Raw genomic sequence first — 22,214 nt, 5'->3', positions numbered from 1 at the left:
CACAAAACAGCCAGCTCAAGTAACCTTCTGACACATACAAATACACCGCAGAAACGTGCACATCAAAGGCCCCTAAACTTGTGTCCTGCACACTCATGCTCATATGGGCTGCGCGCAGGCCTGCAACGCTCCTTGTGGATCTATGTTCAGAGCACAAACACCACCAAAGCACACCCAGAATGCACAGGCCGAGTAGGAGTGGCACGCACCCACTTTTTATTGCATATTCTAACTACAACTTTAGTTTGGTGGGCTCATCTCCTGGGATGTGTAGGGGTTAAATTCTCAGGGTTATCCTTCAGATTACACTCTTCCACTGAAATTCTCTCCAGGTCCTGGGCTTGACTTAGCTTCAGTCAGAGTAAGTTCACTACTAAGAACTTCAGAAAATGCTGTTCATGTAAAAATCTGTTTTGGGTAGCTAAGGTAAATACACTTACTTCATCCAAAGCTAAACCAAACTACATCTATACGTTAGCTTCTGGTGATCTTTTTGAGTGGCAGCTGGCATGTGAAGCATCAACAAAAAAGCCAGTTCTGAAAGGTTTTTTTAATTAATACATTAGGACAAATTCTTATCCTAATGGAGTTTTGCCAGTGGCTTCATAGGATTATGATATGGTCCTTAGAAGATAAGGGCTTTAAATAAATGTGGGGTTTAAGAGACAGTGTTTAGGAGATTATTCTAATCTTGAGATTTTGTGTTGGGCTTTATTTCCACACAGTGTCCCCAGGCAGCATGTGGATTGGGCCAGATGCACTGGCAGAGGGAAGGACATGTTCATGCTGGCCTTGACTGTTACAAAAAGGTGTTGGCAGTGATGGCTGGTACGTCCTTAAGACTGATGCAGTAAAGAAACTATATGCCAAGATGAAAATATGTTGCCATTCCTTTGCAGCAGTTGTCTTAATGTACCCACAGGCTAAATAGTCCATTAAGCAATGCATGAGTGGTGGTGGCATGAGCGGTGGTGACACAACAGAGAATCCACAGCATTAACAGTGACAAGCAGATAATGCAAAACCATTCAGGAGTTAATGGAGGAATTACCATATTCCACAGTGACTCACTTTCCTGCAATTTCACCATACATGGCATTGCTCTGCAACCTGAGGAGCTCTCAGGGTAGAGGAGACTGAGTAAAAAAATCACCGAACCCAAAGGCAGATATTTGCCAATAAGTTTCAAACTATTTCCAAGATCCCATCACTCCCACCCCAACAGGAGACATAATACAGGAATCCCGAAGTGGTTGCAACTTTAGTGTGTTAGAACAGGAAAGAAGTCAGTTTTCTGAGTCTCTTGGTTCTTGAAAGTGACTACTATGGTTTAGTTTAGCTCCATCACATACTTTGCATGACAGCACGTTTGGTCACGGTTTGCCTTTCTGACTGAAAGGAAGAAAAAAACGCTGTTTCTGAATACTGAGAGCATCTATTAACAACATGACATTGGCTACTGTAATGTCTCCAGCTGCCAAGAGACAATTCTCTCATTGCAGTTAACATCCGGGTTTGAGCAGCTGAACTCTCCCCAGGAATCAAAAATAGTTCCTAAACTAGAAAGTGCCAGAAACTCATTTCTGGGCTTTCTTTGTTCCAGTAATACTTTCAGCCCCTTGTAACCTTCAAGCTGATACAAACATTTTGGACTACTTGAAATTTATCTCAGTTTATCCCAAATTTAAATTACTTTCCTCTCAATGTTTTTTACATTATACTAGCTAGGTTTGTGACACTTCAGTGTTTGCCATGGTAGTGGATTATGATGGCGGTTATGAACACATTGGAAGATGAAATGGTAACAACTTCTTGGAATTTGATCCCAGCTTTAGCTACAACTTCAAAATGTTTTTGTAATACTAACAAACGTGTTTCAAAAGAGAGATCAGTAAGGAAGCAAGTACCATCTGTTATGAAGTGCTCATCAGTAGGCTTCAGAGTTACTTCTGCTTAGAACACTTTCTTAAGACCAGCTCCTGGAGATTCTGGCATGGCCGTTTTCCCTTGGCTGCAACCAAGTAAAGATTTTGGCATTTATTGCTGTTGCTACAGTCTATTGATGCCGACTCAGTAAAACAGCACTGCAGCAATCTCGTATTTGAAGATTTGGGTGAAATCCTGCAGTTTTAGTACATGAAAGTCTGAATTTTCACAGAAACCAATGAAGCCATCAGAAAAGTGCACTGCCAGCACTGTGTCCCGTCCCATCCGATCTTTGATTATGACTGTAATACATGATTGAGGAGGCAAAGAAGCCTGTACAGCCACTCATGCACAAATAGGAAATATTAATAAGAGGGAGAAATAAGAAGAATTAATGGCAAATCATATGACTTCTGTAATAAGCCATCTCTTCTCCTCAAAATGGTCCCAGGGTGAAAAGCTGTCAGCACTTACAGAGGCCAGAGCAAATACATATTCCAGACATATAAGACATTTATTTTAAAATAAATTCTGCAAACAGTACTTTAATATTAATAGCAGCAGTAATGCTCAGTTCTTTATGGCTTTTTTCTGGGAAGGAGCTCTTAAGAATTTTTCAAACATTAACAGGTAAGCAGGTAACAAACTCCTACTTCAGAACTCTTCTACTTCACAGAATCTTCATGGTTGGAAGGGACCTTTGAGATCATTGAGTCCAACCACCAAAAAAAAAGCCATAAACAGACACAACCCAACAATCTCGGGCACTAGAGCATGCCCTGAAGTGCCATGTCTACACGTTTCTTAAATACCTCCAGGGATGGCGACTCCACCACCACCTCCCTGGGCAGGCTGTTCCAGTGCCTGACCACTCTCTCAGTAAAGTAATTCTTCCTAATATCTAATCTAAACCTCCCCTGCCACAACTTCAGATCATTTCCTCTGGTCCTGTCGCTATTCACTTGGGAGAAGAGGCCAACACCCACCTCTCTACAACCTTCTTTCAGGTAGCTGTAAGAGGGATACAGGCAAGTATTATCTTCCCCTTCATACCGATAAATTCATAAAAACGCCTGTGGTTACACAATAAGCTACCTGAAAAGTTGAGAACAGAGCTCAGGAGCCTGAAGTCTCAGACACTCTACAACGGCTCAGTGTAGTGTGGAATGCAAAACAGAAGGCATGAGTGTTAATAGCCTATCTCCAAAACAGTGGTTTTTAATCTTTTTTGACTTGCAAATACTTGCAATTTTTGCAGTAGGCTTGTGGACCCTTGTGAAGGGTATTCCAGCTAACTGATGAAAGGTTGATTTTTCTTAACTATCGTAGAAGAATTTTGCAAACTGACATTGAAAACTGTTGCTCTAATCAACAGGAAGCTGGAGGTGTGTGTTCAGAGGGACTATACCAAGGCAATGCAGTTACCAGGTAATTTACATAGATCTGGACAGCAGGAACTAAAACCCAGGCCTTGAGCTTCAAGGATACGAATCTCTCCCAAGTGAGTCCAAAGAAAGCTTTCATAAACTTCAGCAGTAGGGTGTGCTCTGTTGTTTCTGATCAGATCTCCTGAGGCCTTAGGCTGGACTTTGAAGTGTGAAGCTTAATTGCTGAAAGTATTCAGGAGTTCACAGCCCCCTGATCACCTTGGAAACTTGCACTCCTTTGCAAATTTATGGCCTAGTCAGGGCTGTACGAAGCTATGGCACAAAGGGAGGGCTCCACAGCCCACATTCCTGTGTCCAGGGCCGATGGGATGTGTGTGAAAAGGGCTACAGCCCTGTCAGCAACAGAAACTGACTCACCTCATCACTGCTGATGGTTAACGACTTGCGGCCTGAAAGTTTCTGTCAGGGTTCAGGGCTGCATAAGTGCAGAAGATACAAGAGAGACAGTAAAATACGAAAGAAATCTTACCAAGAACAAATGCCGAGGGTGCCTGTTTTTGCCAGAGACTTTCATCAGCGTTCCCTCTTTAACAAAGATCTGTAGGAGAAAACAGTAGATTGTAATCTTGAGACTTCACATTCTGAATCTTACTAAGAAAAGAGAGTATTCCTCCTGGGGAAAGAGCTACTCTAACTGCTTTCATCAGCACAGGAAGAGATAGATACCTCCGCACTTGCTTCTAGCCTTACTTCTTATGATCTGGCTTTGCCTGGGTTACCCTTCCTGCTCTTCATGGCTTGCATTTGTATCAGAACCAAATGGGCTGGAAACCCACTTGCCCTTAGCCCACTGCTTCTGCGCCGTGGACTGTGCTCAGAAGTGACTATCCCAGACTGCAAAGTTAACATGTAATGGGCCTCAGAAAAAAACTCTTGTCTTTAAAAATCCTCTAAAATAGACACACCAAAAAGAAAAGCTGAAACCTCAGGTATCAGCGTGCTATGTCCAACTAACTATGCCTGCATATATAATCTGTATGTGTTTGCAAACATAATACTTGGTCGATCCGTATTGTTACTATGTCTGTAAGTGTAGGACTATGTATGTAAGCAGATAAACCAGCATACCATAATTTGATTGCAGTAACATTTGAAAAGGTCTAGAATAACAGAACTACATCAGTGGATTAACTGTCATCTGCTCTTTCTGAATGGAGAACAGAACCTGGTGTAGTTTTCTGCTCTAGAGCACTTTATTTGAAGATACCAGTCCTGCAAATTCTGTATGCTGGGCTTTGCAGAATTTGTTAAAGCATTACCTGGCAAAGGCAAGTGAGAATACTGATGTTAGAGACAAATTAGAGGTTGACTGCAGTATTTGGCTGATGAGGATTCTTATGCTACAAGTACGCATGCCTTGAAAATTGCTTCATTAGTTTTGCTAAAGATATTGGTGGACTAATGGGAAATGGAGAGTTGCAGAACTCAAGAAAGAAATATTTTGAAGTGTAGAGGCAGGTTGGAGCTGAGGAAACCAGACAGGTTTGAAAGCCAGGAGAACAAATTTGCTTTTGATGTGGATGGCAAGACAGAGCTATACACTTTCCCACATTTCTGTTCATGTGTTTCTTAAAAATGATATCTTGCATTAAAAGCACCACTGGGGAATGGTGAGAATAAAAATTTGAAAACAAATAACTTCCCCTGATTTAAGGTTCTTACTTAGCCAAATAAAACTCTGAACCTTCTCAGGCTGCAAGTGATTCCTGCTAGTGTTGCAGCCTTTAAATGGGAGTAAATAGGGATGAAAAAAGCAGCTCCATCAAAACACGCTACACATGGGGTGACTGAGGACAGCTGGAGTGAAAAGTTAAATGGCTGCTCTGTGTAAAAGCAGGGGCAATGTCTTTCCCAGCCTGAGGCTCTCAGCACATCTCTTTGCACACTGCCAGAGTGATAGCTTTTTACACAAACCAGTGCTCCAACTCTTATCACAGTAGCTCAGTAAACACCACCTGTAGGCGTCTGAAATCTGGCCATCCACACAATCAGAGATAAAGCTGGCCGGAAACAATGCCCTTATCAGCACAGGTCTGCCTGCAGCACTCACCCTTCCTGGCTGGAGGAGGCCGCTCTGCCCTCTCACACTGTGCTCAATGTGTACCAGCTTCTGCAAGTTTTCCTGGGGGAGAGAAACAGCTTTTAGGAGACTGCATGATGACAGTTCTTTAGACAAGCAGGGAAACCTTCCTTCACCCCTCCTCACCATTTTATTTCTCTAAAAGTGGTATTTCAGTATTAGGTTTTGGAAGGAACTGAGCCCAGGGATTTTGCACCCAGAAAGTCTTCTTCCAGCCTTACAGATCACCTCATCACCTGCATTCACATTTGCTGTGACCTTCTACACTCTCATTACCTCAGATGCCTCGGTTCACCTTCAAAAGGGCCTGCTAACTCCATACGGTATTTATACATTGGCCTCTGCTGACTTTCTTGCTCTGGGAACTACCAAACTGGAAGCAGAGACAAAGTACAGTATCTGCTTCGAAGGCCTGTGCATTAGTGGCATGCCACAGATAATCCAAAGCATGCTTTGACACTAGACTGTTGCTAGGATTATCTGGAGGTTTATATTCTATGATAATGGATTAATGGCTTTGCAGCAGGAGATTTAGAAGGTTAACTAGTAAGCAGGCAACGAAGCTGCATCTCTCTTTTGATGCTTTGCTAGGATCAGGAAGTTCGTTATCCAACTCTGATACTGTTAACTGCCGACCTGGCCTTAAAGCACAGTCAGTCAGTGGGCACTGGCATGTGGCATGAATTTATCTATGAAGATTGTAAATAGATTAATCTAGCTAAGCCTGTGCTCTCAACATACAAAGGAGGAAGAAGGGATGTCTGTACCTTTGCAATATTGCTAGTCTTTTCAAATCCCCTTGAATTTAGCAGGTGAGGTTGTACATAGGATTCAGCTGTGGTTTTATCTGATTAGAACAGTAAAATGGGCTGCACAGTAGCAATGAGTCATCACTGCAATATGTCTAAAAATTATGAGTCTCTTGTCTAAGTTAGCCATTGTATCCTAAATCCTCAGTTACACACCCAGATAAACTACAAACTAAAGACCATATTTGATATAGCTTCATGACCCGGCAGCCTTTGACTAGTTTTCTGCTATAACAGATTATGGTCTATTTTCCTATGCTCCATTGACTGGCATTAAGATGCCCCTGGGCTTAGACTCGATTAGATTGTACAGTGTATCTGCCTGATACAAATCAGTGCTGTCTACGGAACCAGCTAATTAAGAAAGCTATCACAGATACCAGAAGGAGCATATCCATGTCAACATGATGGGCTGTCAAGGCTAATTTACCCTGGATTTCAGCTAACATAATTAATGTACCTATCTCGGCTTGCTTTTTGAGATAAGCCTGAAATACCTCCATATGTTACTGCCCTAGTGAAATATTACACTTGTTTAGCATGATTCTAAATTTAGTTCTTAATCAGTAACTGCATATCAAACATATGGAAACACCTACAAGCCTTGACCAGCACAGGGCTGTGTTGTGACCATGCAGTGTAACTGGCAGTTGACACATTTTCAAGAATTTCAGCAGTCAAATGTCTCTTCGGCAATGCAGGAAGTAAAAAATGGAGTTTTTCACGTCACTTCTAAAATACTATAGGCCAGCAAAATGGAAACAGAATGTATAAACTAATAGCACAGGAAATACCGGGGAACATGGGACAGCTGACACTTGCAAAAGACATTTGCAAAGGACTTTCCCATCACTAAAGGGTATTTTAGCCCTAGCAAAACTTGTCAAATTGACAGCTTCCACAATGGAAACCTGTTCCTCATGTGCAGAAAAGGCAGTGCCCTCCTGTGAGCACGCACATGGTCAGTGCTAGTGCTACTCATTGGGGTTTCTAGGAGAGTGAGAGAAGTTGCTGCAGCTCAGATACACCTCAGCTTTTCCTAGGGCTGCTGGCAGAGGCACTTCTTGTAATGCTGATGTTTGCAATATGGACACATGTTCACCAGGAAATGGACAGAGATGTATCAAACTCATTTCCTGTAGGAAGTCAAACAGCCATCACATGTGAACAGCAGTGATTTATCTGCAAATGTGGGCAGCTGAGGGGGTATATAGTTTTCTTCATTCTCCTTAAAACTATCCTCATACTCCTTTCAAATACCCTTCACAAGCTATAATTAAAAAACGAAAACAAAACTCCACCCAACTAGTACTGCAGATGTGGGTGGCTGAAATCCTTCTCTGGTCATTTTATTACTGAACTGCAGCTTCCATCATATTATCATTATGTCTGTGCAGGAGGAATGCCTCCCCAAGGAATTCACCAGCTGTTAATAGCAACAATGATTTATAGCCCTTAGCATCTCAGGGCCTCTAACAGATTGTAGAAGCTCAGAGAGCAATACAAACCATGCTTAGTTCAAGTACTGAATGTCTCCTAGAGTTACAGACAGACTTAATGCTATGTGGTGACGGTATGCCTTATGCCTCTACTTGCGCATCTGTGAATTGCGAATAATATTTTCCTGCTCGATTAAAATGCTGTGGAGATAGTATCGTAAAGTGTCTGAAAGTCCTGGGTTAATAGTTCCTAGGGAAAAACTGCTAGAGTGTTACTGTCATAAAAACAAAAAAGCTAGTAATGAATCATTGATATTCTGCAGAAAATGTAGATGCTCCTGTCAGATTTTTGGAGTGTAGTTTGATGAGTTGATAAGTGGCAGCAGAAATCTTCCTCCTTCCAGGTATATGCCAAGTCTAAATTATTGCTTAGAACTTCAACCAGGTACATGAGGCGTTATTAACGCTCTGTCTTGAGTGGCATTTTTCAGTTGGTTCTGTAATTACAGTAAATTCTTAAATTCTTTGCATTATTTAAAATCTGAGAGACAGAAAAGAACCTGTCGGTTGTGGCGTTTGTGAATGGGATATTAATTCAGAAGAACAACCTATGATTTAGCAGAATATTGAACTTGACTCTCATGAACCTGCATCTTCACAAAACCCACAGCATTCACACAGATGGGAAAGAAGGAAATTTTGTTTCATCTCTTCCAGGCCACAGTTTTGAAAAAGAGCAGATGTGCTCTGATGATATGATAAAAAATGAAGGGTAAAAATCTATGTGGAATTTGCAATGAAACTGTTCCAACACAGACATTGTTAATAGCAATTATTATACAGTCTGTGACATCTGTAAAACTCAAGATGATACGGTGATGTTCTTCGAATTAAAGCATGGCTTAGTGGAGATCATGGCATGGTAATGCAACACAACAAATTTGATTTTGGCCAATAATGTATGCTTCTAACTTCAGAAAAGTATTCATACAAATCTCCCATAAATCTGAGTGAAATCTAAGGAAGCACAGGTGCCAGACAAAGATGTGTGACCTTGATCTGCCAGGAGCTGAGCTCTTACAGATATCAACCTCTGATACAGGTATCCTGAAAGCTCAAAGATTACTGTGGAAGCTTTTCCTGAGATCTCAGTTTTATGATGAAATATTCATTATTTTAGTACAAAGAATGCTTTAATAATGGAAAAGTATGATTATAAACTCTTTGCCTGAGGAGAAAGAAAATCAGAATCAAACCTGTTAAAAACTTTGCTCACTAAGCCTGTAGTTTGAGAGTCACTCTGTAGAGTGGCCAGATTACATTTCTTTTTATGACACATTCTAGGCTTGTTAGATTACATTCTTCCTGCAATCTACATCTGTTCTTTTGTCTTGGTAACAGAGTAGTGTTTATGTAGTAATTAACTACTGGTTTTTGCTGTCAATGCTGAACATAATTCAGAATTAGTCTGTATGAACATCATTGCCTGCGTCTTGCTTTTCTGTTATGCTTCTCTCTCCTTTCCTTCTCCTTCTTCACCATTATCTTTGGCTGCAATACAACTACCATTTAATCTACAAAGACTTCCCTTCCAACTTTTGTCCCTGTCCCATTTACTATCATGGCTGATGACAAAATAGTTTGTGCTGATACCCAAAGTATCTTTAAATAAAGATGAGAGTAAGCAAAAAAAGAGATCAGTGTAGCTGATAGTTTACACGCAGCAAAGGTGTTCAGGCTGTCTGCTGACAAGTTCACTGAACTTGGTGCTCTGAAACAGTCCATGAACACACGGGCTCTATCTATGACCCTGGCGCACACATCAGAGACATGGCTTTTCAACCTGAGCAGCAGAGATTTCCAGATGTGAGCAGAGGTTGACATTCTTGGCTCTGGGTTCATTTGCTGCAAGCAGATGCTTCTGCTTCTCTGGACAAAGCATGAAAGCTTCGGTTTTAGAAGACGAAGGGCACCTTGGATTTTGAGACTTTTTCATTCTTACTTCCCAAGCTGTTGCATAAAAACATCCTTCATCTAGTTGACCTACTGCATTTTTACTATGTCACACAGTCTGAATCCACTGCTTCACCCAGAGCTTCCATCCCCCTGCAACCAGAGGGCAAAGGCGTTAAAGGGAATATGCTGACTTAGCAGTGCTGGTGCATAGCTGTAGTGTGCCTTTCCCTAACAATTCCTGTGCATTCATTCCTTCAACCTTGAAATCCTCCCTGAAAACAAGCTCTTACTAACAAGGGTTGACATTTCATTTCTTCCCTTTGTCTGCATTGATGCCCAGGCATCTCTTTGTCTCTTGAATTTCATGTTTTGGTGCCTGAGTGATTATTAACAACCCTCTCTCTGCTCAGTAAATGAAATAATAAAGTGAATTGAATGCCATCTGTAATTAACCAGAGGGGAGGATGTTTGCAATGCCAAAGAGATCTTCAATTTAGCAAAGGCACAGCAAAATCCCAATGCAGGATGTTAAATTCAGCAATGTTCAAATGAGAAATAAAATGTGAAAGATTCCCAAAGGATATGATACATTCCCGATCCCTTGAAATCCCTGTGACCCAATGCAATGATAAAGTATTTCAGATGAGGCACCTTTTGAGAAAGAAGCACTTCAGTGTAACCACTCCCTATTGGATGAAATGCAGGATGCTAGAATGAGGTGCTTTGTTCTCTAACATAGATGCTGTTGAACACAAACCACGTAATAGTCAACATCTTCCTTAGCAACTGCACATACTCTTTGGTAATCTAAATGCCTTGAAAAGAAGTGTGTTAAAATGGCATTTTTTGTCATTTTGTCCTGTATTATCGCTATTTTCTAGGTCTAACAAGCCTAGAGTTGTATCATAAAAAGAAACGTAATGTGGCCTCTCTACAGAGTGACTCTGAAACTATGGACTTACTGAGCAACATTTCATTAGACTGTGAAGACTATAGGTACTTCTTTCTACTTGAGCTGAAAGCTAGGTCTGTGTAGCTAAAGCAAACATGGACCTCAGGAGAAACTTTAGCTGCAGGTGTGGGTGGCTAGTATGACAAAAAGAAAGGCACTGACTTTAGTTATCAAAAGGTCCATCAAGTTGAATTCCTCTGGACCCTGCTGTATCTGATACAGATCCTATATGTGACAGTCTCTCTGCTGCCTCCTGTGCCTCCCAACACTACTTCTTACGCGTGTCAATACAAAACTCCTATCATCTTAGACAAAAATCAGACCTAGAACCTTGGAAACAAATGATGATAAGACCAGCTATCTGCAGTCTATGTTTGCCAGTACCTTAGGATTCTAATATCATGGAAGTGATATTAATAAATCACACTGACCTTACAGAAACTGGTCATTACTTTGGAAAACAATATAACTTATTTAGATACCTAAATCTGAATTCAGACATGAGCTCTAACCTATGAAGGTGTTGGCCAGTCTATTTGGTTGTGTGATCATTTGGAATGCTATAAACTATGGCCTATTCTTCTGAAGTAAAATGGGATTCCAGAATTGTGGAAAAATTATGTAAATGAACTCAGAATTTATCTTTGACAGTACATTTGTGATGTCTTCAACATTTCATATCTAAAAACATCTCAGGCTACAAATAGAACCATGAAAATTCCTGTTTCTCACTTCATTGCTCCACGTAATCATTTCAGCAACCTGAAGAGGGGCAAAAAAAATTGTGCTGCTTGCTACAGTGACTTACATCTTGCACAGCTGCACTAAAGGACATAAGATTTACTTCTTATCTGCAGTACTGTAAACCAGATCTGGATAAACCCCTGAGTCTCACCCTGGAGGAGGCTTCAGGTGTGAGATTTATTTAGCAGAGATATATGCACTCACTTCAGCACATGTGCAGAAAAGACACTGCCGATCAGCAGAGCGTGTGTCAGGGTAGGACTCACCGCTTGGAGCATGCTGTCATTGGCTCGGTCGGTGATTTCAGAAACAATGAATAAGGCAGCTAGGGATGAAGCAAAACAAACACCATAAATCACATAAACGAATTGGAAAATAACCCCAATCCCTTCTGTTTGCAAGGGAATCTTTAAAAAAAAAAGCAAACAACATCCCTAGCAGCAGCAAGTCCTTTAACTTCTTTGACACCTTTAGAATGCAACTGCCCAGCAAATTTAAGACACAGCACAGTGCTCTCAGTTCCCCTTCCCTTCACCATTCTCTTGTGTGAAACTATGCATCATACCTATGCTGACCAAGAGAGCTCATGACATCCCTATTAAGCACCTAGCATGGCACAACATCTTTTTGTGATGTTTTCTAGTTGCAGACTTTTGACAATTGGAGGTTGTGGTAAGGATTGATTAATGTAACCCAGCTTTAGCCATCCAAAAGCATGGGAATCTAAAGTGATCAGTTTCCCCTTCCTGCCGAGGGAGAGGACAGGTCATCCCTTTCTGAAAGAAATGTGTATGAAGTGGTGACATGAATTATCACCTGGATTCTCCACTGGCAAATAACCTGGACCAGGGTATGTTTGCTGGTCCTGAGAGCAGTGGCATAACATGGCTCGGATCCTTATCTCAAATGTCTTCTTCTGTGGCACAGGGATCTGTTTCTGGGCATAATCTGGGAGCATGGTAGCCATCACTGGCCAGAAATGTGACAAGCGTGTACTAACCACAACCAGGAGAGACAATCGTGGCCAGAGGGCTTGAGCATCTGCCCTGGCCTTGTTTAAATTAGTGGTATAGACTGTCAGCGACTAGGGTCCTAAATCTTGCACAAGACTCTACTCTTGGTCAGAATGGACTGACCTTCAATCAGACCTTCTTGCTATGAGTTGGTTTGGATTTACACTCAGTGTAACAGAGAGGTGAACTGGTTTCATTAATGCAAAGTTATTCCTGCATACCCCAGCCTGGAAGCTCCCGCTGAGGCCACAGCTAAACCCGGCTTTGACTTCAGTGGGAGTGAGACACCTGATGTGTTGGAAAGGATGGTGTTAGCAGCTGAACAGCTGGATTGTTCTTGATTGTGCAGAACTGATTTTTATGCAGTGTCTTTCAAATTTACTTAGGCTTAAGGAATCCAGAATACAGATATATGATTCAAACCTCCTGGCTTCTCTGAAGTTCACAGAGCACAGCAGACACACCATAATGCCACACAAACAAGCATGTGGAGCCATCCCAATTGACTTCATAATGACCAGGCCAAATACGGACAGAGCCAAGGAGGACTAGGATTTCCGCAATGGCTGGGGCAGAACTACAGTATCTGCACTCTGCTTGTAGAGATGGTAACTACTTCTTCTGTAAGTTCATCGTGTCAAAACCATAGGGAGCCCACATGTTTCAGTGAAAAAAAGAGAAGGTTCCTGCCCTAAATAATTTGTCTATATTAGTAATCAGTTCTTATAGATCTTACGTCTAACCTATTAACACAAAATCTTAAAAATAATCCTCTTCCATATACTACCAGTATAGATCCTGTACCTCTTCAGAAGCAGAGTTAGCAAAGCAGAATTTCATTTCATTTTACCTTGTGTGGCTTCATACTCTGTAGAATCAGGGCAAAGATTATTCAAGTAATCTGTAGAAAATAATGAAATAAGCACAGATATCCAGTAATCAGAATACAGATCCACATAATTTGTAGCGTTATTAGCTAAAATATGGAATCCTAATCATAGAATGGTTTGGGTTGGATGGGACCTTCAAGATCATCTTGTTCCAACCCTCCTGCAATAGGCAGGGACACCTCCCACCGGACCAGGTTGCTCTAAGACGTGGCCAGCCTGGCCTTGAACACCTCCAGGGATGGGGCATCCACAGTAGTGCCCCATATCACTTTATTCCCAAATAATTAAGTGTATATAGCCTCTTTCCAAAGCAAAACTCATCTTTGACTGCGTTCTGCTTTGAGAATCAATGCAAGAGCATTGATACAGATTTGAACTCATCACGTAACTTGGCAGGTATAAACGAATAAACAGAGTGGGACAAAAATATTTCCTTGTTTCTCAGCCAAGAGAATCACTGAGTAGCACAACTTTACAAATAATTGTTCCCTGAATGAATGCTATTTTCTTATCTGAATGAATGGTGTTGGCTGTAATGATGGACTTTCTATATTTATAGTAAATTAATTATATGAATTTTATAGACACAAGAAGGAGAGTCTGCTTCTGTACATGCAGAGTTCAATTATTACTGAACTCAATCACATTCTGAAAATAAGTTCTGGAAAATACACACAGTATGAGTTACATTTACAGAAATTATATTTGCATTACATACAAACCTTTAAGTTTTATTTGGACTACTTGCCCTGGATCATCTGTCTGCTCTTTGTCTGGGTCTTTATGCTTTTAATGACCGTAGTATGAGTGCCACCATTTCACTGAATTTCACTGAGTTTTTAGAGTTCGAAGGGACCGTAAAGATCATCTAGTCCAACTCCCCTGTCAAAGCAGGATTGCCCAGAGCATGTCAGAGCATGTTACTCAGGACTGCATCCAGGCGGGTCTTGAAAATCTCCAAAGAAGGGGACTCCACAACCTCCCTGGGCAGCCTGTTCCAAAGCCTAATCCTGAAATACTTAATTCTTATCTTTCTGATGAATCCAGGCTCCTAAATTCTGCATCCAAGAACTAGGCCTCTGTGCTGAGAATGGTGCTGTGCAAAGATATCCATTCCCTTGAATGTCCTATCCATATACATTTTTCTTTCCAGTGCTGTGCCCTCTCTGGTGTCCTGAAATCTACCTGGCTTTTACATGCGTTCAGGAAAGCATCTGCCTGTACTCAGGCAGGCAGGAAGGAGCTGTGCAGTGTTATCTGCCAGGCAATATTTAGTGTTCCTTTTCACAGCTGCAAGCTCTGTCCTTGGCTGTGGACATTTAACTGAGTGGGCAACTGCTTTTGGCTGTAGTGCAGTAGTTGGCAACCAATATCCTCATAAAATACCCTTCCTTATCTGGTAGAAACAGCCAGTTAGGAATACACAAGTACACCTGCACAGTTTAATTTTTTTAATGCTGTCTGAAGAATCTGAAGGACTGCACTGTTTCAGACCCACCCTGTCCTAGCAGACAAAGAGGGGCTTGGTTTCTTGAGGTAAAGAACTGAAGCAGTAAACCTATTTTCTGGAGTATCTTAATCCAGCAGATTTTACCTCACTACACACAACAGCTTTCATTTTCCCAGTTAGTGACAGTACCTGGGACAAGGAGGAACTCAAGCTGCTTCAAGCACAGGCAGAATCAAATCACTGGAGCTGCACTGAAACCCTTCCCGTTCTCTCACAAAATACCATGCTTCATGTTTGCAGTTTACATTGTGGGCAGGGAAAATGGAGCACAATGGGGATATTTCTGGCAGGGACATGCCAAGTCCTTTTTCTTAGATGCCGTATTTGTGTGTGTGCACTAAAGCCACTGTAAGGATGAGGTGAGACTACTAAGTACTGCAATCCACAGGTCTGGAAAGTTGCCCTTAGTGTAGACACACCCAGGGAGGGAAGCAAGTCAGACAGAAAAATAGTCCTACTATTGGCACCCGGTGTTCATTTGTATTGCTCGTACTGAAAAAGCAAAACCAGCTGTGAATAATGAGTTGCATCCTTGATCAAAGTGTCTGGAGCAAGATGAAACTGCTGCTAATCTGTGCTGTGAATAAAAATTTCATATGGTCACTTTGTTCTGCTGCATTTATAGGAATCCCTTCTAATATGCTCTGCCCTTCATCGGCTGTTGAGTATAGGCAGGGTTTATGGCTTCCTTTTTACTGTCCCACACGTAACTCATCTTGTGCCCCTCTCCACCCACACATAGACATACTCCCAAAGCATTTCCCCATCTTTATGTCTATGGATCCCTGCTCTTTTGTGTTCTGATCTGACTAAATTACTTGACAACACTGAGATTCGTTGTTACATTTCACCATTTGCTTCACCAGCCAGTTCATTAGTTACAAACCTAAACTTCACAATTCTTTCTAGGGGCCACATGCTGCTCCAGAAAGTTTGCTCCTCTCACGGGCTAGATTTGTCATGGCATACAGAGAATGAGCTACCCCAGGGAACACAACCCTCCTTGGAGAGACTCCAGGTGGGAGTGGTATATATGGTCCTGAATGTAACGGGAAGGTGTTACTTTAAATGTAAATCTGTAAATGTACTGTTAATGTAAATTTGGATCTCTGCCTCCTACAATGCAGAGAAATTGGACTGGGATTTTGACTTAAACTTATTACTAGCCTTGGGTGTACTGTACATAGGGCTTAGGGTGCAATACTGGATACAATTGATTTGTTGATGGAGTAGAAGGAGATGGTGCTGGCCACTGCCATACAGGTTGCAGTGCAGAGTCCCCATGCTGGGGACTACTGTCGCCTACTGTCTCTGATAATTGCCCTTGATATAAATAAAATCAAACCTGTTGGCAGCGAGGCTTAACTCTGCCTCTCCTAATTCACAGAAGGAAAAAGCCAAGAAGGAATGGCTAAAAGCAGCTGACTTTACACTTTTTTGTAACCTTTCAACATGGTTGTGCTGAAGAAGTTCCTGCTGCTTCCCAGGCTCCCTGGTATTTCCTGAATCCTGTACTAAGCACACTGGAGTTCCCAGGAAACTTTATTTTAACTATCTTGGCATCAATGCGTGGCACAGTGGAGGCACAGGACATCATGGGAAGGTTTCCACTGGGTACCTTTGGGAGTGATTTTACTGACCTGTGAGCAGCACACGATACTGGAAGACTCGCTGCACCACTTTCAAAAGCTGGTGTTTCACACTCTGAGGGCTGCCACCAGAGCTCTGCTGTCCTCAATGGAAGGAAAAGGAAACACAAAGATCAGGGATATGCGAGTTCAGCAGCAAACTGTAAGCTCCACCTGATGTGTACAATGAAATTTTGCTACCTGTTGCATGCACAAATTCCATTGAACCATTCCGAATTTACCCAGCTTGCTAGGGGGTATTGCCTTTGTGACTACAAAGAAGTACTGTAAACAGTTTATTTCCTATGGCATCATTCACAAATAGTTTGGTGGTGAATTTGAGTACAAAACACAGGCAGGTGTCGTGGTGTTTCACTGTTCATTAACTGACATTTCTAAAGTGTTTGCCACTTGTGAAGGGACAACAAGAGAACAGGAATGTAACTTGTTTAAAGGAAGGCTGGCAAGAGATGGCATTTTCCAAGGCAGAAGAGATATTTCATGTTACCGTATTACTCCTCTAATTGGCTGACTGCTCTCACCAAATGTGCATTCAGGGTTGTGCTGAGCATTCCCAGTCCTCCATACTCAAGTCAAAGGTGCCAGAAACAAGATGAGGCCCTAAATTATGTGTTTGACTGGAAAGCTAATTGTCATGCTTGAAAAAATTGCAATAGGGAAGCACTGAGAGACACTTCCCCCTCATTTGTGTGCATATGCGTGCATGCAAGAGGGTAAGAAGTTACAAAACTCTGATTCTAGGGCAAAATCCTACTGATCTCATTCTAGGAAAAGCCTCATTTGCTGTTTTAGAAATAAGAGAGCTAATTCTCAGGGTTGACAGTTAAGACAGCGGTGTATAGGCATGTGGCTGGGAAGGATGCAGGGAATACAGGCTCTCAGTAGAAAGCCTCCATTTGCCAAGTTCATGTGCAGAGCACTGTGAGCCATCAGAGCTTCCCTCGGCTGCTAACAGGAAATAATTGTGGTGACTGCAAGGTATCGCTTGTAAGGGCTGAATTCCAAATGTCTTTTGAAATTAATATTCCACATGTGCTGCAGAGAAAAACACAATCCATACCCCATAGAGCTGGCATTCTAAATAACCTTTAAGGTCCCATCACTAATTTATCCGTACAGCCCCTCTGCCACCCAAATAAACATTTTTATTTCTCTTACCAGATAAAGATAATAAGAAACAGGGGTTCTAGACCCACAATAAAGAAGCATAGCTTTTAACCATTTTAGCTCAATAGAGTCAGTGCAGCCCAACTGAACTTTCCCATCCACATACAGGTTTATGCTTTTGAAATTGTGTTAAGTGACCACATTGCCAGTACTTTAAAATGTAATCAGGAATCATGTAATTTCTGTCACATATATTTCGATGGTGTTTTTCAGTTATTCAGCACAGATGACTGAGTTAACACAACTGGAAAATACATATTTCTTACTACAGGGCCAGAGGTTACAGGCCTAGAGGTTACAGAACCCTGTATGTGTCTGGCCAGTGGAGTTTGTGTCTTCCTGTGCAGTTCAGTGCTGCCTGTCACAACATCCTCTGTAAACAGAGGAAGCAGTTAACAGGCATTTAATAACGCAGAGAAATGCAATTGTAAAGATGTTGTGGGTTGATCACTACCAGCAGCTAAGCATCTATTACAGGCTAACCATAACTTCATCCTGGCTGGACTCAGTACAAAAGAAAGGATCGAAAATGCAGTGAAAGAAGAAAAGATATGAAGAGATGGTAATAATAATAATAAACTCTAACACATCCTCAAAGAGCTTGATAAGTTAATATGTAATTGAGAAACTACTCCACTATGAGCATATATTTCAGCAAAATATACTCACAGATCTGTAGATTCACAAACATACATTTTGTGTGCACGCACAGGGATGTGTGGGCAACAGACACAGAAACAGAAACACATCGTGCACATGTGAACATCTTACTTCAGTTTTAGCAACAGGATGTCTGAACCCTGTGTGAGCACTGGTGGAGTTGCAGGAAAAATATCTTTGAGTAAGCCCTGTGGCACAACCATTAGTGCATTAGTGCAGCTAAAAAAACATGGCAGCCTTACCTCAAACTCCTGAATTATGGTAGCCAGTTGGGAATACTTAAGGCAGGTTTCATCTAGCAAAGCCAAATTCCTATCAAACTGCATAATGTATGCTGTGTGGTGATTCAGCCTTGATTTTCTGGAGAGAAAAACATCAGCAACCTTCTGGTGTTCCTCCCTAACGCCACAGAAAGAAAAGAAGCAGCAAATAAATAAATAAATGAAAATGAAAGAAGGGCCATACTTCTTTCTCGTTGTATTAGACCCACAGTGGCTAAGGACATTGTGCAGATAAAGCCCAGGTTAAATCATAGAATCACAGAAGACTTGTCTAGGTTGGAAGGGACCTTTCAGATCATGGAGTCTAACCATCCATGGCAGGAACAAGGGACTGCTTCACTGACATGCTGGGCAACAAACTGAGCTGCTGTAGAATGAGTACCAGGAGGATCTGATCTTCGGATGAGCCTTTGCCATGGCAGCACCGTGTGCCCATGATGGGGAGAATGTCTCCTTTCTGGACACAGCTTCTGCTTCTCTAAACAGACCTTCCAGCTGCTGCAGTGCTTTGAGCACTGGTTGTGGGGGATAATATAACAATCTTCAGTTGTGACATCCTATCTTCAGCTCTCTTTTATTGCCCCCTTCTCAGCAGTGCCCCACCATCATCTGCCTCAGCACCCAGTAGCACAGTACTGAAATACTTATGGAGCATGTACAAGGAAAGAACAGGACAAAATCTGAGATGGCAAAAGAGTAGTCATAGTTAAGAGAGGAATGTAAGTTCCTGGGGACGTTGGAGCAACAGAGTGTCTGGGGGAGTGCAGACACAGGGAAGGACTTACTGGAAGGTTCAAGGGTGGTGGTGACCTGGGAGCCTGTATGAGTGCAGCCCTACGCCAGCATTTGCAGTACAGCCGTCTTTTTTCCCCAGTGCCACAGAGTAGTTCTGCACAGAATCTTAGGGTACTTCCAGTTGTATCCCTGTTGTCTTAGAAAAAAGGCAGCATGCTGCTAGAGTAGGGCTGTGAGGCTGTGACTTCTTTAGGACACAAGAAGTCATTTCAGATCCCAGCTGGAAACAACACTTCTGTTTGTATGATGAGTGTATAAATCATAAATCATTGATGAAATTTTTTAAGTCTTTCTGCCATTTTTAACAGTCCCTTGGTGGACATGAACCAATTTATAGTTCCCTTTAGCCTTTTCTTTTCTTGTTGTGTGCTTTGACTTGAATGTGCAAGAGAACTGTGCTGTGAATTTAGGATTGTTACTGAAAAGTTCTCCTGATCTAATTGACTTCCTTAACTGTTCAGTGGCAGTGCTGGGAGAGGATCAGCCGCTGTCAGTGACCACTGCCTCCTGGAGTCCAGCAGGGCGGAGGTGTGGGGCTGCATGGTCCATCGTAAGCTGTCAGAGACATACTAGTTCAGTCAAGGCCAGGGGCTGGGCGGGCCGCTGGCGGTGTAGTCAGCTTGGGTCTGCAGAGGGAATTTCTCTTGGACATTCTTATTCCAGCAGTCTGATAGATTAGGGCCTGGCAGCCTGGCTTGAGTCAGAGGTCTCCTTAACTGAATGAATTTTGGAGCTTTGTCTGTCCTAGGCATGGTCTTACTCTCTCATGGAAAGACTTCGCCCTGCGAGGATGTTTGGCTTAGGTGGAGTCCCTCAGCAGGCTGGCAGTGTGTGTTTGCCTTGGAAGCCTGGCCTGTGCAAAGCCCTGCCTCAGTGCTGGCAGCCCAGGGGGTTGCTTATCAGAGAGCTATGCAGTTGCTATGTAGATTTCTGTAAGCAGATGAGCTTCTTTAGGATCAATTCCAATGTCTACTGTTCTTGCCTCCCATGGCAAGAGTCTGTGACCTTCAGGCCACGAGTGTGAAGCCGCTTGGTGATGACTCTGAACTGGCATCAGAGGACAATGCATGTGAAGCAGGCCGTCCTCACACTGACTGACGGGCTGCGCACTGTGCGAATGTTTCAGTGTTTGTTTCCTTAGCCTGACAGCCTCTACATTTACCTCCTGCCTGCCTGTATGCAAAATCTGCCAAAGCAGTTCAGATTCTGCTCCTTTCATCTCTGCTGGAATCCCAGCCTCCCTGCTAGTGGGGTCAAGGGAACGCTGATGAGTTAACCCACCTGCTGCGGACAGTATGTTAAGGCCATCAAACCATGCCATTCTATACTTACCATTTAAGGACTCTTTCTTCCAGTTCTCCCAGGATGTCTTGGTGTAATTCATAAATTTCAGGGAGTTCACTTAAACCCTGCTTGAGTTTAACTTCTTCCTGTTCATTTTCATCTTCTCCAAGAACTTTCAAGATGCCTTCATAGAAATCCTGTGAACAACATCACAGAAAATACACAAAACCAGACTTAAGTCTATCTTCTGAAATTATCATTACATTTTCTTGACCCCTAAACTGTGCTTTCTAGGAATTATAGATTATGCCATCAATAGTGATAGAGTGTGCTCAGTATAGCAAGGAAATTGTAGCATATGTTTTCTTCCATCCATTAGTTCATACACCTTTTCAGCTGAATTCCACAATGCTGTCAGCCCAAAATTGAACATTTCACCTGACCAAGCCATCAGACCCTTATGCATACAATGAGTTTGGTATATTTTTATTTACCTTGCATTTTTTTCCTGCTTTTCTGGGTGTAGTTGGTCTCATTTTTATAGTGTTTCTTAACCAGAAACATAATTTTTAAAAATTAAGGGTGAGATTCTCCTGTCACTTCATTGAATCCAACAGCTTGACATGAAAAACATCAATGTCTACATGTCTTGTGCTAAAATTTGCAACACTTGTCTCCAAATCTGAATTTAAAGAGAGGAAGAAGCTACAAATTTAAGCTTTGCAACAATCATTTTCCTTATGAAACCTAACTGAGACCTTTTTTCCTCGTCTTAGAAATAGTTTTGATCCTGAAGTGGTTTATAAATTATGTGGACACAGGAGTAATTTCCTCTATATTAAAGTGTACCCAGGTCTGGTACATAATAGGGCAGCTGTTTAAGAGTGCCTAGCAAAATGTTTCCCCCACTTTGACTTGGAAGGGAAGAATAAGGCCTCCATCTCAAACTGCAGTAATAATTTGTATTGGATGCCTGGGCATTAGAAACATCCTGGGCATCCCAACAGCCCTGGGCATCCCAACAGCAGCCAGCAAATATTTTGTGTGCAAAACATTGCTTAAAGTCTCCATCCAGAGGTCTGGATGCTGAAATGTTTTCAGGTCAAAGCCTGATTCCTATAGAATCCACCTTCTCTGCTTCAGATTTGTAAAGGAGCCTTTGCAGGCACCTGGATGCACTCAAGAGACTTTGGCCCCTGTGGTGCCCTGGCCCTTTCCAGGTCTTTGCCAGCCACTGCTGCCTCCCCTGCCTGCTGCCACCAGCCACAGCGCCTCTTCATGGGCAGGGGCCAGAGAGGCTCAGGCATCTAAAGCTGCTGGGCTTTGTGAAGGTCTGAACACAAACCGTGGCAATGGGGTACAAGGCAATGCCCAACACAACATGGCAGGAACGCTGATGCTGTGCAGAGGTACAACTACCGCTTTGCTGCTGAGTGGCGCCAGGTGGGCTCCTGACCCAGGGATTCTGGCTGCCTCTGCCAGGGCATTGCAACTGGATGGTTTGTCTTCATAGCAGTATCCGGTGTTCAAAAGCAGCAGCCTTCATTCAATAAAATTAAAAGGCTGTGGTTTCAGCACCTGCTTCTTCAGTGTTGCTAAAAGTACAAGTAA

At 42.3% G+C, this 22,214-nt stretch overlaps 1 protein-coding gene across 1 annotated transcript in view; it reads right to left on the bottom strand.

Moving 5' to 3' along the window:
• FGD5 (FYVE, RhoGEF and PH domain containing 5) overlaps nt 1-22,214 on the bottom strand; it is a 103,227-nt gene that overhangs the window by 21,638 nt on the left and 59,375 nt on the right. Inside the window, exons 6-12 of the mRNA XM_074152727.1 lie at nt 20,652-20,800; nt 18,486-18,642; nt 16,408-16,495; nt 13,218-13,268; nt 11,621-11,679; nt 5,425-5,496; nt 3,844-3,912 (exon numbers count right to left, since the gene is read on the bottom strand). Of these exons, the coding sequence (XP_074008828.1) occupies nt 3,844-3,912; nt 5,425-5,496; nt 11,621-11,679; nt 13,218-13,268; nt 16,408-16,495; nt 18,486-18,642; nt 20,652-20,800 (645 nt within the window). The remainder of the gene's footprint in view (nt 1-3,843; nt 3,913-5,424; nt 5,497-11,620; nt 11,680-13,217; nt 13,269-16,407; nt 16,496-18,485; nt 18,643-20,651; nt 20,801-22,214) is intronic.

Source organism: Numenius arquata, chromosome 8 (assembly GCF_964106895.1).
Source record: "Numenius arquata chromosome 8, bNumArq3.hap1.1, whole genome shotgun sequence".
NCBI classification, from domain to species: Eukaryota; Metazoa; Chordata; class Aves; order Charadriiformes; family Scolopacidae; genus Numenius; species Numenius arquata.
This window is presented reverse-complemented; position numbering and strand designations above follow the sequence as displayed.